The sequence below is a fragment of the Apis mellifera genome, linkage group LG5 (assembly GCF_003254395.2).
Source record: "Apis mellifera strain DH4 linkage group LG5, Amel_HAv3.1, whole genome shotgun sequence".
Classification (NCBI taxonomy): Eukaryota; Metazoa; Arthropoda; class Insecta; order Hymenoptera; family Apidae; genus Apis; species Apis mellifera.
The window spans coordinates 2,779,319-2,793,351 of NC_037642.1; the positions used below are offsets into that span (position 1 = coordinate 2,779,319).

Sequence of the window (14,033 nt, forward strand, 5' to 3'; positions counted from 1 at the left end):
TACATTGCAAAAAAAAAAAACAAATAAATCCTATATTCTTAATAAAATAAAATTTTCTTGCATCTTATTATTGAAGAGAATTTTTTATAACTACGATTAATTAATACGTCATATTTAAATAAAAATAAAAATATTCATATATTCATATTCATATTCTATTCTCATCTACTCGTCTTTTTATTTGTTCAAAATATTTGATATTAAGTTCAATAATAAAAAAACAAAATATCATTGTTTCACGCTATTTCCTCTTATCCAATTATATCAATTTCCTATAAGAAAAAAAAGAAAAACACTAATATATTTTTCGCATGAATGGAAACTAGAAGTAAATACACAGCTACAATGTTACATTGATCAATCAATGTACGATAAAAATTCATTAAAGTGAATAATAATAAAAAGTCAAATATTTCCAGAAGTTCGAATAAAACGAAGGTAAAAGTACAGTATGAGTATTCCAGGTAGAGTTCGGTCGTCATTGTTCCCACCTTCGACCATTATGGACCTCCACGATTAATCCTACCACCAGTAAGCGGACATATATAAGTGCCATGAGCCAGAGGACTTTTACAATCGTACAACTAATAGCAGCTAACACGTCCAGGTGAGTGTTTCGCGCGTCTACAAAGTATGAATTACTTCATAAATTCTTTAATTGTTTTTGAATATCGATTAATTATATATCGATAAATATTGTTTTGAATATCAAATGTGAGGATTCATCATTTTTAATATTAGATTATCGTGTATTAATCGGTGTTTAATTATGTTATATAAATTTTAATCTTGCGTTAGATTTTTCAGAAGTAATTTTAAAATATAAATTTAGTTTATTCTCGAATTTATTATGTGTTCTTTTTTTATATTAAATTTTCAAATGGTGTTTCAGGAAAAAATAGTTTTTATTTTTTAATGTTTGGATGCCTCGATTTGGATTTATAAAAGTGTTTTTTAATCGTAACTCTTAATTTCTCTAATAGCAATCATGAAGGTCTCAATAATTTGTTTGGTCCTTATGGCGGCCATTGTCCTTGTGGCTGCTCGTCCAGACGAATCTTATACATCTAAATTTGACAATATTAATGTGGACGAAATTCTGCATAGTGATCGTTTGTTGAACAATTACTTCAAGTGTTTGATGGATGAAGGAAGATGCACAGCAGAAGGAAATGAACTCAAACGTACGTATAACAAAATCTTATTTATTTTATAAAAAAAAAATTGTATTTAACAAAATTATAAGTTTGAAATTTCTTAGAAATTTATATTATATTTCTAACTCTTTTAATTTACAATTTTATTTGATCAATTTTATCGATATTATTTATTTCAAATAATTATAGATTATTGCAAATAAATCATTTGGTATTAGCTTGACGATGTAATAATAAATAATACAATATGATAATGATAAATTTTAATATATAATAATAAAATTTAGAAAAAAAGATACGAATGTATCAATTTTCAAAGTCATACATAGTAAATTATAAAGATTATGCAAGATTAAAACGTAACAGAGTTTTTTGTATAAGAACATAGTAAAGTATACTATAATTTATTAATGTGTTAATCTCATATTTTGATATTACTTTTAATTTTATTCCTCTCTAATTAATAATTTCATCTTTTAGGAGTCTTGCCTGACGCTCTGGCCACCGATTGCAAAAAATGCACTGACAAGCAACGAGAGGTGATCAAGAAAGTGATCAAGTTCTTGGTCGAGAATAAACCAGAATTGTGGGATTCCCTTGCCAACAAATACGACCCAGACAAGAAGTACAGAGTCAAATTCGAGGAAGAAGCGAAGAAGCTCGGCATTAATGTTTAATTCAATAAATTGAGAATCATCATTGAAGATTCATTTATAAAATTATTCGAAATCTTGATATATATGTAGACGATATAATAAGCAGTTGTAGTAAATATTGAAAGAAGCGGAAAACAATCTCGACGTGACAATTAGTGTAAGTTTATAACAGGAATAAAATCGTCTTTTGTGAATTAATTAACTGTTTGTTTTTGAAAAAAAAAAAAAAAAAAAAAATATTCCAACGAGGGGATCAGTTGACCAGACGTGATAAAAATTTTAAGTTCGTTTTCCTGTTTTCAATTTCATGCACGAAAAAAAAAAAAAAAAAAAAAAAGAACATTATCTCGTACGATTTCGTATTCATCGTGCGATATATGGTCATCCATCGTATCATTTTCGAACCGGTAAGAAATATCGAACGACGACTGATTATATAATTTTTGAAAGCGATCTTTTAGTAATTTTAATAATTCAGCCTCGATCGATATGATGTTCTCTATAATTTTCCTCGTGTCTAATGTTTATTGACAGAAGAAGTCTCATTACAAAGTATTTACAAAGTAAGTTATCATAGCATTAAAATAGGTAATTTAATTTTTTTTTTCAAACGATCAGATAATTTTTTTATCACAATATTTTTTGTCATATATAATTAAATGATTGGAATTTTGATTTGCATACAGATGATATTTATTAGAATAAAATTAAGGTAATTATATTTTACAATAATATTAACTGATTTTTGATGAAACCATAAAAATATTCTTAAAAATAGTGACATCTTGCAATTTAAATGTAGAGAGAAATCTTCATTTTTTTGTATCTCATTTTCAATATTCATATTTTTTTTTTTTTATCAATTTTATTTTCTACAAAAACTTTCCCTTATAAATCGTTAATCGTATTATGCAATACTGTATTTGAATAGTATACACGAATATCGTGTATTTCCTTTTCAAAGTTTAAACTTTCTCCCGTAGCCAAAGCAAAGTTCAATATTTCATTATTCAGCGATAAATTTAATCTCCATAATTCTCAATTGCCATAATTAACCGCTATTGGAAGTCAAAATTTTTGTCAAAATGGAAAATAATTGAAAATAGAAGAAGAGGAATAGTAGAAGATCGTTAATTCATTTGTCAAAAAAAAAAGAAAAACAGCAATTTATCTTTGAAATAAGATTATCCAATAGAAAAAAAATCTTCCCTCCTACACACTGAAAGTTACGAAATACGAATTTTTGTTCCACGATATTTGTATTTGTCAAAAACAAATCCTATTGAAATTCCTCGATTATAGAGACAAGACATTTGACTCTGATAATTAACAAGAACTTTGGAGAAGGTGAAAGTAAAGTAAGGACTCGAATATATGTCAAGGATTTCTTCTCTAACCAATAAGACGACCATACGTCGTGTCGTACACATGAGTTGCACAAATTGATTACGCAGAATATTGGAAGTTGAACTTTTCCACGCAAAATAAAAGAAAAAAAAAAAGAAAAAAAGAAAAAAAAAAAAATACCAAGAATGGAGAATGTAACGATTATCGGTCTCCGAGTGGAGAAATTCAAGAAGGATTTTTTCAAGTATTACCAAGAACATTTCCCAACTTTGTTTGACATTACTTTCGACCCGATAGGCACTCACAAGACGTCACGTGCCATAATCGGCTTCTTTCTTGGCTTTTTTATGGGTGTTCTTTTGTACGAACTCATTATCGTTGATTTACAATTCGACGCGTATACTACCGTGTGTCTCGGTGGTATTCTAATTTTGATGCTATCGATTGGATGTGCTCTTTCGATTCAGGTGATTATTTATAATTATGTTCAGTTTTCAGTTTGAAAAATAAAAAATTTGATCAATGTTGTTCTAATGTAAAACTAAACTAAAAAGATCTGTTAAAATATTTAATTTAAGGAGAGGAAAATTTTAATAATAAGGAATTAATTAAATTTTATTTTTACTTTCATCACTATAAACGCGAAAATCGTGAAAGCTCTAATGTGGAAATAAAATTTTTAATTTTTATTATTGAATTTAAATATTAATATTAGATATTTATTAAGTATAATTTATTTATATTTATTTATTTACTAAAATGAAATACATAAAATGATTTATATAACGATTATTTTGTGCCTTAACTCTTTTCTTATTATTATTAGATGACAAAAAAAATATTTGGGGAAAAAGGTAAACAGAAAATGGAGAAAGTGCATACAAGGTATATTATAATATTCTTGAGACAACTTTAGAGGATTCGAAACGAATTAAAAATTTATATGTAAAAATATCGGATAAGAATTATTTATTTCTTAAATTATAAACGATCTAATTTTGCATTAAAAATTAATGGAAGAAACGGAGCTTGAAACAAATAGCAAGATCATTTCGTGTATTATGTGTTTAAACATTTTAAATTAAATTAATTAGAAAATTCTAAATGCGTGAATGATGAATTTTTTTATTTAATTTTTTTTTAACAATATCTATAGCAAACATTATTTTTCCTAATAAATATTTTGTTTGTTAAACACAAGACTAATTTATGTAACATTAAAATAGTGAATTCAATTTCATTTTTGAAATTAAACAATCACAATTATTTTTCTTTTTTTCCTTTTTGCATAAAAGATACAAATTTTTGTATCATTTTGTATTTTTATAAAGAAAAATTCAAATTGGAAAATTAAATTAAATTATATTAAAGATAGAGTTTTGTCGCGAAAATATTTATTTCTTATGCAATTGTGATTAGTGTATATGATTCTATGAAATTGATATTATAAGTGTTGCAATAACGTGTTTTATAAGATATTCTAATGATTTGCTCGCTTATTTTATTATTAGCACGCATTAAAATGTGTTAAACACAATAACAAACATTTAGCAATGTTGTTATATAACTTGCATATTATTCATCAGTCGATTCAATTACGATTAAATGTATCACATGTATTTTTAATATTTGATTAATATATTAATGACTGATATTTATATGCAAAATATTTTTCCATATTTTATATATTATTCTATGCATATAATTTTATCCATGACATGATAAATAAAAAGAAATTTATAATAAACGAAAGAGATAGGAATTAAAAATTTATTTCAATTCATTTTTAATGATCTATTCAATCAAATTAAATTTTATAAGAATATTATTGAATATTTAAAAATATAATATAGAATAATTTATATAAGATAATATATATATACATAAAAATTATTATTTTTATTATAACAGGTGAGATGTATTTGCATTTTAACGATTCCAACATTTTTTGGCCGAGCTGGACGAAGTGTATTACGAGCATTGATTTTCGGATACGTAATTGCTGGGCCATTGTTTAATTTGTTGTTTAACACTAAGGAAGTAATAAGAACGTTTGGATGCACGTCACAACTTACATACAATCTTACCAAGACAAGATTCGATTTAATGTTCAAACCATTTCAACAGGTACATTACATATACTTATATAACATGTTTACTCACATTCATTATTATTCTGAATACTCTGATTTAACGATACAAATAATGTAATTTATTTATGATTATTAGAAATGGTAAATAATAAAAAATTAATAACTAAAAATAATATTAGATAATTGATAATAATTTGGTAAACATAACACTTTATCAATATTAATAATATCTAATAAAAAAATCAGACCATATATATTTAATCTCATTGCTTCGTTTATATCTTTGTTTAATGAAATTCACTAATTATCATTATCTTTGTTTAAAAGGCAATCCATGCTATGAAAGCGGATGCAAACGAGATAAAGGACACCCTCTCTTCGATCAGGGATTTGATGAGCCCAGTTGTCGAAGAGATAGAAGGGGAAGAAGAAATGATACGGTTGAAGGAGGAGAACGATTATCTGGACGAATTGCAGGGTGACTCAAAAAGAAGCAAAGAAATGGAGGAGAAGCACGAGAAGAAGGTTGAAAGTGCCAAGTCGGAAGGCGAAGTGTACGAAGCTAAGTATAAGAAGAAAATTGAAGCTCGATGCGAAGAGCAACTTAGCCGGGGTGCACAAAGATGTAGGTGTGTTTAAAAATTTCTATGTAATTGTGATAATAATCCTCTTATTGTTTCCAACGATATTGTCTAAATTTAATAAATTTAATAAAATTAGAATATATATTAACATAAAATTTATATTTTTTTCAGGGACATGTTTGGCACCGCTTATGACAAATGTTACGAGAAAGTGTCTCTATTTGTTGCTTGGCTCATATGTTGGCCAATGAAGCTGACTTTCGTCTGCAATCTGGTCCAAGCATTGGGCGGTTCTAGTATATGTGATCCTGAGGGAAAAGTCGATAGTGGTATCGGCGAGGGATACGTCGCTTTAAAAAGTACGTATTTAAATCTTTTAACTTTCTTATTAATATCTCATAAAAATTGAATACATTCGTTAATTTTTCTTTTAAACATTTCGATATAATTTATTTCGAAAATTAACAAATTTTTGAAGAAAAATTTGAAACTCTTTTTTTTTTCATAGGATTAAAATTCTATTGAATAATGTATGTGTTCCAAGTTCAAAGTTCGAAAATAATTAGTGTGGAAAATAAATTTAAAAATGTTCACGATTCGTTCTGTCCATTTTTAAAAAAGATATACCTCATTCATTGTTTTCTTCAAAAATTTTTCACCTTTTCTGTGACATTCCAATTCATCAATCAATCATTTCTCAACATATCTGTAAGATATTGATTGATATTGGCATTAAAAAAAGATTTATAAAAACCATAATGAATAACGACAGTGTCTGACAGTGATTATAAATGGTTATTACGGATATGATTGAACCTGAGATTTAAATTCAACAATTAATCAACATAGTTGTCAAAAAATTATGCACGCGGAACGAATAAAAATAAAAAATTGAGAATAAAATCAATTTGATCAAATAACGAATGACGAAGAAGGAAATTTTTCTTTTTTTTTTTTATTTTATTAAGTAAGTACCTTTCTCTTCCTCCTTTACTCGTTGCCCGTGTCGATTGCACTTGTGAATCACAGCTTTGTGAATCTCGATTTCCTATGTTAAAGTTCAACGGGACGATCATTCTTCAAAGGTGCCCGAGACGAATTCAGCAGGAGCCTGAAAGATGCGAAACTCCAATACAAAGTGAAAGTGCCACCGGTGATTTTGGATCTTCAGGATACCGAGGACGCTGCCAAAGCTGTGGTACACGAGTTCTCTGTACGAAGGAAATTTTTCAAGTCCGTGATGACCCTCATAAAGAGATGCTTGTCGTTTATATTCCTGAAGATCATTCTCGACGCTCTCAGTTACAATGACAAATATTTATCAGATATCGAATTCGACAACGTCTACGTGACGACTTATTTCCGTAGAATAGACGCGAGAAGGAAATTACGCGGCAGTTTGACTTTGTTGCCGTTCAAGAAACTCGAGAAGAGGAAGTTCATCGACCCCTATCATCCTATACCGACCAAAATCGAAGGATTTCACTTGGTGGGTCAACTCGTTAAACTTCTTCTTGAGTTCATCATCGTCACCATTTTCGTGATCCTCGACTGGCTGTTCTACGAAGTGTTGGATATAATCAGAAGGCACGCTTACATGGAATACACCCAGGTAAAATCTTCAGAGAAAAGATCTTAATTAAGATTAAATGTGGAGGAGATGGATCTTCTCTCTTCCCTTAATTCAAGTATGAAATACTTTAAATTTTTATCCACGTGTGAATCAAAGATAACGCAACAACAATTTCTCTAACGTGTTATTTCCTCTTTTCTTTCAGAGAGGCCACCACGATCTGAACCTAGAAATCCGGGGTACAGGAGTGATCGCGTCGTTGATTAGAAGCGCGGTCCGCGGTTTCAACGTGAAGAAACGGGTGAAAACCGTAGTGACGAACAAGGCTTGCCTGCCGCAGCCCACCAAACTTCCAGGCTACGTAATATTCAAGATATACGGCACCTTCTTCCTCGTCTTCCTGCTCATCTTCGGCTCCATCTACACGCAGAGGATGCGTCGCGGCATATGCTCGTTCTTTTATCGAAGAAGGGAGAAGAGGCGGGTGTTGTACCTGTACAACGAGACGCTACGTCGCAGGCTCATGCACGCCAAGTTCATGAAGGCCAAGGTGAGGAACATGGCCAGAACGCGGCGTTTGGAGTACGAGATTGATTTCTGGCTGGCGCTCAGGCTCAAGTGGCCGAAGCGTTTCGGATGGTTGAGATACTTCGAATGCGCGAGGGAGAGGTGTTTGATCTGCGAGGATCCGGAGCCAAGGAAAGGGCCAAGGTATCGGCCGTGCCCCAACCCCAGTTGCCCATTCCTCTATTGCGAAGAATGTTGGAGGGATGTAGGGAGGATTTGCTACGCTTGCGCCGATATCTCCGACACTGAGACGGAAGAATACGACACTCAACGCAGCGATTTCTAGGTTTAAAATAATAGATTTATTCGATTGGATAATCGAAGATGTTATAAAAGAGGATAATAGTTGTTTTGCAAGGCGATATTAATTTGTTATTCACGCTTGAAGTATATTTTCAAGGATATATATATAGTGTATTGTCGAGTATATTAATTTAAGTTTTCTTGAAAAAAGTTGAAGATTCATACGTCAATAGAATTTTAGAAAATGAAAATGGAAAAGAAGATGAAGAATGAAATGTGGAAAAGATGCTTCTGATGTTTAATGATTAAGCTTTATTGGATAGAAAGTTTTATAAAAGAAAAGTTAGGATAAATTCGATTTATAATTAAATAAATGAAATTTGAAATGAAAAATATAATAATTCAAGAAATTTATATAAATCTCGATTATGAATAATACGTGTATGTTTATCGTAGAACCAATTTTTTTTCTTTTTCTTCTTCTCAAGGCTCTAACGATACTAATCAAGAATCTATTCCCTTGGTTATTTTTAGACAAATTACGATATCATCGGAAATAGTAAGGCCATCTCTATTATTGGTCATTCTACTCATAAATCTGGCATCAATGTGGCAACAACGACGAGAAATCTCAGGTTCCACGAAGAAGAAACGAGAATTTAAAACGTAGATTTTACCATATTGAATTTACGCGGCATCATGGGATGGAATACAAAATATCTCCAAGTAGAATCATTTCTAGTTTAACTATACAATGGTTTGTCGAATCCTGGGAGTTATCCTCTTTGTTAAATTTCCATGAAATCAACGTTGAATCAAGATAACGAGTCCAAGAACGATTTACATCCATTTCACGTAATTCAAGGAAAGGTTGCGATTAATCTCCTCGAATACACATTGTGAGATTTCGCAAATTGGTTAAATTCTGTTCACGATTAAAAATAACGCAGTCTCCTCGTTGGAAGGAGGATACTGAATTTAATCATTACATATCACTCTATCACTCTCTTTTCATTCTATCATCGTATACATAATTTTTCAACATTTTTAATAATTTAATCCTCTACGAAGACAGACGCAATCGAACCTTATCATTTGATATTACTATTTTAATATTCTGACATTAAAATAAATGGATTGTCATAATCCATTCCAAGTTCAAGTCGAAGCCCCACATTCGATGCTTCGCATAGAACGAAACGTTTTGATTCATCAAAACTGCTGCGTTCAAGAGGAAATGATCCTTTCGTGCGCATTTTTCCCTAACGAATTACGCGGTAGATACAATATCCTTGGGTATGATAAGTAATTCGTGCAACTAACGAGCCATGCAACGAAAATATACATGCATATATATAAGATCTCCACGCTAACGAGCTCAACGTTCAGTAATCGAAAAAGTCAACAACGGTGAATCTCTCTCTACCCGAGATGAAGACTATACTGATTGCTCTCGTGCCTGTTTGCTTCCTGCTCGGTGAAGTATTCTCAGAAGACAAATACACGACGAAGTACGACAACGTCGACATCGATGTTGTCCTCAACACCGAGAGACTTTTGAACGCGTACGTGAACTGTTTGCTGGATCAAGGCCCCTGCACCCCCGACGCTGCTGAACTGAAGAGTAAGCAAGAAATTTTCTTTAAATCGAATCATAATAAATTAATAACTTTGGAAGACAAATCTTCCAAAAGCCTTAATCTTCTTAATTAATTAATTTAAATTATTTAATCGTTATTTTTTACAGATTATTATAAGCAATACTAGTTAGAATGAAAATAGTATTTAAAAGTACTATCATTTTCTAGCATTCTAAAAGAAAAAAAAAAACTCGGAGGTGAAACGTAAAGATATTCTTTCTCCCTTCAAATATTTTGACAACCGTGTCTAATAATATTAATTACGATCGTAATTTTGTTTTAAACCGCAAAACATGAAGAGGGTGAAGGAAGATGGGGGAATAAAGACGGGGAGGGTTACGGTTCACCGTATCGTGAAAAGAGAAAAACCGCAGCAGTGTCGTCGTTTCAGAGCATCATCGCGAAAGTCGTTACAACGTACCTACGCTCGGATGTAATGTTGAACGAGTCAATTACGATATACTCGCGTATATACTCGAGTATGCATATTCCTCTGATGTTCGGAACAGCCGTCGTTTCACGGTCGACCGCAATTTTATGAGCGTAGTTACTATTCCCGAGAAGCAAGGCCGCCACGTTAAATCGGTGCTCTTTCCTAGCCGGGGAAAAAAAAAATGATCCTCGCGTGTTACAATTATTCGTGGATAGAATTTATCGCTCCCTTGATTCTTCCAAGATTTTTGATCGAAAGGGAGCGATCAACTTGGGAAAAGATACGTTCGATTTTCATATTTCTTTTTTTCAACGAAAAATTTTATTATGTTTCCAGCCATCAAAATTTTCCTGATTTTGCACTGATTTAGAAAATATATAAATTTATTAAATAAGTTAAATTTGTTAAATTGTTTTATTAACGTGTGAATAATTTCTGGTTAAAATTACAGGAAATTTGCCCGATGCTTTGGAGAACGAGTGTTCACCTTGCAGTGAGAAACAGAAAAAAATTGCGGATAAAGTTGTGCAATTCTTGATCGATAATAAACCAGAGATATGGGTCCTTCTCGAGGCAAAATATGATCCAACGGGAGCTTATAAGCAGCATTATCTTCAGAATCGAGTTAAAGAAGAGTCTTATTAAATTAACCTCGTAATTCAATGGTATTTTCTCTTAATTTTTACTAATTTTTATCAATCAAAAAATAAATGATTAAATTTATAGCTATAGGTGAATATCGATATAATTTTATTAATATATTGTCATATAATTATATTCCAGTAATTCAAATTCCAATAATGTATAAGTTTGGAATGTATAAATATGTAAAGAATCATTGATAACATTAAAAGGATTTTCTCCAAGGAAAAGATTGCATTAAAGGAACAAACAAGTATTATTTTATCCAAGAAATTATCAATTAAAGTAACTTTAAAAAAAAAGTCTTTCGAAACGAATTTTAAACACTTTCGCAGATTTATTAACAGTTAAAAAAAACTGTTCGCTCGCGATCCAAAATTTCGAATTCATACTAATTTGCATACGATTAGCAAATACAATGTATTACAAGCCAGAAACAGCAATTAATTCGGGGGCCGATTAAACAAAGTGATTAATGAATCCCCGACTAATTTATCAACTTCGAATAGAAAGACAGGGATCCAATTCCGGTTAAAAATGGAATCGACTATGATAATAAAGACGAGTCGGATGAAGAAAGAGAAGGAGGAATGCTTGAAATTTTACTCCTTGAAATCCATCATTATTCTTCTTCTGTACGATCTTTGACACGTTGAATAACAGTTGTTGTTTTTCGCACGAAAGAAAAAAAAAGCCAAGTTGTAACTCGATTGAGATCCTTGACAAGAGATTTTATCCAAGAAATTGCAATTGCATTGTGTTCCTTATCACACGGTTATGTACACAGCTTTGTATTACTCAAATTGATTAATAATAGGTAGAGCATGACCAAGCTATAATTTGCGATCAATCGCACGCCTGTTACGATAATGAAAACGATCGATTCAATTGCCTACGTGATTTTTCCTGTCTCGTTACTTTATCGATCACTGGACCGTGAAAAAGGAGAAAAATCTCTATCTTTGTTGAAGTTTTTGAACCTTTATGTAACTTCCATCCTCGATTTCTACAGGATGATTATTAAAAATCATTCTCAAGATTATAAAAGATTATCTTCACATTACTTTTTTTCTTTTTTTGCATTGTCTCGCACATCAAATAATGTAAAAAAAACTACTTGTACATTCTTTTCAAGACATCGATACATTTCTTCAGATTTTTTTTGAAGAAAACTTGTCACGGCGACTATTAAAATTTTACGTGATTCTTTTAATTAGGAAAAGAAGAAAAAAGAAAAGAAAGAAGAATTATCTTATCCAATTCTCCCTTCCCCCTCTTCCCTCCCGTATCGAACACGTAATCCGTAAACAGCTTCCTGCCGCTACCGTTCACCCTATCGCTCCCCACGCGCCTCTTTCTTTTTCACCAAAAGAAAAGGCGAAAAGAAAAGGAGAACATTGTAGTATAATCTCGTGCTACATTTTGTGGTTTAAAGTTACCGAAAATATCCCGTATCCGGACATTCAAGGAGGCTATAAAGCAGCCTCCGTAACCACGTGGGTGGTCAAATCCCTAGGACGGACTCGCAATCCTTTGCTGCTTTCTTAGAAGTCCAAGATTTCCAAACGGGACAAAGGGGAAAGAAAACGAGAATAATAATAAGAAGAGGAAGAAAAGAAAGAGAGAAAAAAGAAAGGAAAGGAAAAAAAAAGGGGGAAAGAAAAAAACAGAAGAGGAAGACAAAAAGGGACAAGTGTGTAACGGACGCGTGACTAGAAACAAAGAAGTTAAAAAAAAAAAGAAAAGGAAGAAGAAAAAAGAGGGAGGAAGAGGGATACGTAGTGGAAATTGCGTTCACGGCACACGGTCGATGGATCGCGTGTAGGTAAAAGTTAATGGCCTCGCGGTGGCTGTTGTCGAATAGACAACAGAGAGCGCGTTTTCAGTGAAAGCGGCGACTTTTATGAACTCTTCGGGACACTTTATTGCCGGCTCCAGCTTTTTTAGATGCATGATACCTGAATTCCACATAGATAGACCCGTCATCCGTGAAACGTCTTTGAGGTAATAAAAAGGATTATGGGCTCCTCTGGAAAGCTCGCTTCGGGAACCATCGTGAAACTATTAGGCCGATATAAATCATGTTTCGTGAACGTGTCTAATCCGTGAGAGGGTTGAATTTCGTTGAACAAAAAGAAAAAAGGGGCGGGAAGTGAATCGAAGTGTTCACGATTAAGCCGATGATTCGGTGAACCGAATATTTCATTTCAAGTGGATTTTACACTTTAGGGGCTGGATGAAGATTAATGATTCGAAATTTAATAATTGGAATTGCTTTCGTACAGTCAGTGGATGAATTTGACTTTTGTGATTGATCTCGATAAGTAGAGTGAAAATAGAAAGTCGATTAAAATAGAAAATGTTTTATAAATTTAAAGAAAATAAAGTGTAATTTTTAAAAAATTGAATAAAGTACCAGAGATTGTACAATAATCAAAAAGAGATGTCTAGTGTCGAGGAATAGAAATATAGTTTCGGTCATAAAAGGAAAAAAATGATTTTCGTCAGAGTTTCAAGAAGAGAATCATATATCATCCGAAGAATTGGAACAACAATTAATATTTCGGGGTATGACATGTTAACAAAAATTTCAACCAAGATTTATAACATTCATAGAAGAGGAAATCTTTAATATAAATTCGTATAATTCGTTATAATATATTCGTGGAGGAATAAAACAATCTTTTATTGGTATCGATTGATCTAAATTAAAATAATATGTTATAATTTCACATATACAAATATCTTGGAAATTTTAATCCATCATATATACAATATTCATATATTTGTGTAACAGTTTTGAAAAGATTCCAAAGATAAAAAGAAACACGATTAAAAATTTGAATTGGATAGAAACAGAGCGAAATTTGTCTCTGTTGCCATTCCATTCTATTCTTCTCTCGCTTCAAAAAATTTAATCTAACGCTAAATAAACTTTAAACCGATGCATCAATTTTTGTTTTAGCCTCTGGATTCTTCGAAAATGCATCAACGTTCGAAAAAAAATATCGATCTTGATAAAGATCGATTTCAGAAAAATCGTCGAGGTGTTTCTTAATCTGGATAATTATCCTCCCGTCCCTTATCTCGTTCCACGT

The 14,033-nt window shown here is 31.5% G+C and overlaps 3 protein-coding genes across 5 annotated transcripts; all 3 read left to right on the forward strand.

The window, feature by feature from the left end:
* Positions 1 to 574: 574 nt before the first annotated feature.
* CSP3 (chemosensory protein 3) lies at positions 575 to 2,007 on the forward strand. The gene is given in 3 exon segments (NM_001011583.2): positions 575 to 607; positions 984 to 1,184; positions 1,638 to 2,007. Coding segments are annotated over 2 exon segments (393 nt in total). The 5' UTR covers positions 575 to 607; positions 984 to 988; the 3' UTR covers positions 1,835 to 2,007.
* Positions 2,008 to 2,114: 107 nt separating this feature from the next.
* Positions 2,115 to 8,519, forward strand: LOC724561 (E3 ubiquitin-protein ligase DCST1). Of its 2 annotated transcripts, XM_026440577.1 has the most exons (7): positions 3,499 to 3,627; positions 3,987 to 4,045; positions 5,072 to 5,287; positions 5,581 to 5,882; positions 6,009 to 6,196; positions 6,923 to 7,449; positions 7,616 to 8,519. In XM_026440577.1, the coding sequence occupies exons 3-7, from the start codon at positions 5,267 to 5,269 to the stop codon at positions 8,261 to 8,263; spliced, it is 1,686 nt and encodes a 561-aa protein (XP_026296362.1). In that variant the 5' UTR covers positions 3,499 to 3,627; positions 3,987 to 4,045; positions 5,072 to 5,266; the 3' UTR covers positions 8,264 to 8,519. The 2 variants fall into 2 exon arrangements, with proteins under 2 accessions (XP_001120450.1, XP_026296362.1); XM_001120450.4 differs by lacking the exon at positions 3,987 to 4,045 and having other exon boundaries at positions 2,115 to 3,627.
* Positions 8,520 to 9,526: 1,007 nt separating this feature from the next.
* Positions 9,527 to 12,680, forward strand: CSP4 (chemosensory protein 4). Of its 2 annotated transcripts, XM_006557878.3 has the most exons (3): positions 9,527 to 9,844; positions 10,745 to 10,958; positions 11,077 to 12,680. In XM_006557878.3, exons 1-2 carry the CDS (start codon positions 9,652 to 9,654, stop codon positions 10,936 to 10,938), a joined length of 387 nt encoding a protein of 128 aa, XP_006557941.1. In that variant the 5' UTR covers positions 9,527 to 9,651; the 3' UTR covers positions 10,939 to 10,958; positions 11,077 to 12,680. The 2 variants fall into 2 exon arrangements, with proteins under 2 accessions (XP_006557941.1, NP_001071282.1); NM_001077814.1 differs by lacking the exon at positions 11,077 to 12,680 and having other exon boundaries at positions 9,652 to 9,844; positions 10,745 to 10,938.
* Positions 12,681 to 14,033: the final 1,353 nt, after the last annotated feature.

Bases quoted from the DNA above. Each gene is read 5' to 3' on its own strand.
- LOC724561 (XM_001120450.4), top strand. From the start codon at position 3,346: ATGGAGAATGTAACGATTATCGGTCTCCGAGTGGAGAAATTCAAGAAG. The intron at 5,288-5,580 runs GTACATTACATA...TTTGTTTAAAAG, and splicing joins TGTTCAAACCATTTCAACAG to GCAATCCATGCTATGAAAGC. The intron at 7,450-7,615 runs GTAAAATCTTCA...CTTTTCTTTCAG, and splicing joins CTTACATGGAATACACCCAG to AGAGGCCACCACGATCTGAA.
- CSP4 (XM_006557878.3), top strand. From the start codon at position 9,652: ATGAAGACTATACTGATTGCTCTCGTGCCTGTTTGCTTCCTGCTCGGT. The intron at 9,845-10,744 runs GTAAGCAAGAAA...TTAAAATTACAG, and splicing joins CGACGCTGCTGAACTGAAGA to GAAATTTGCCCGATGCTTTG.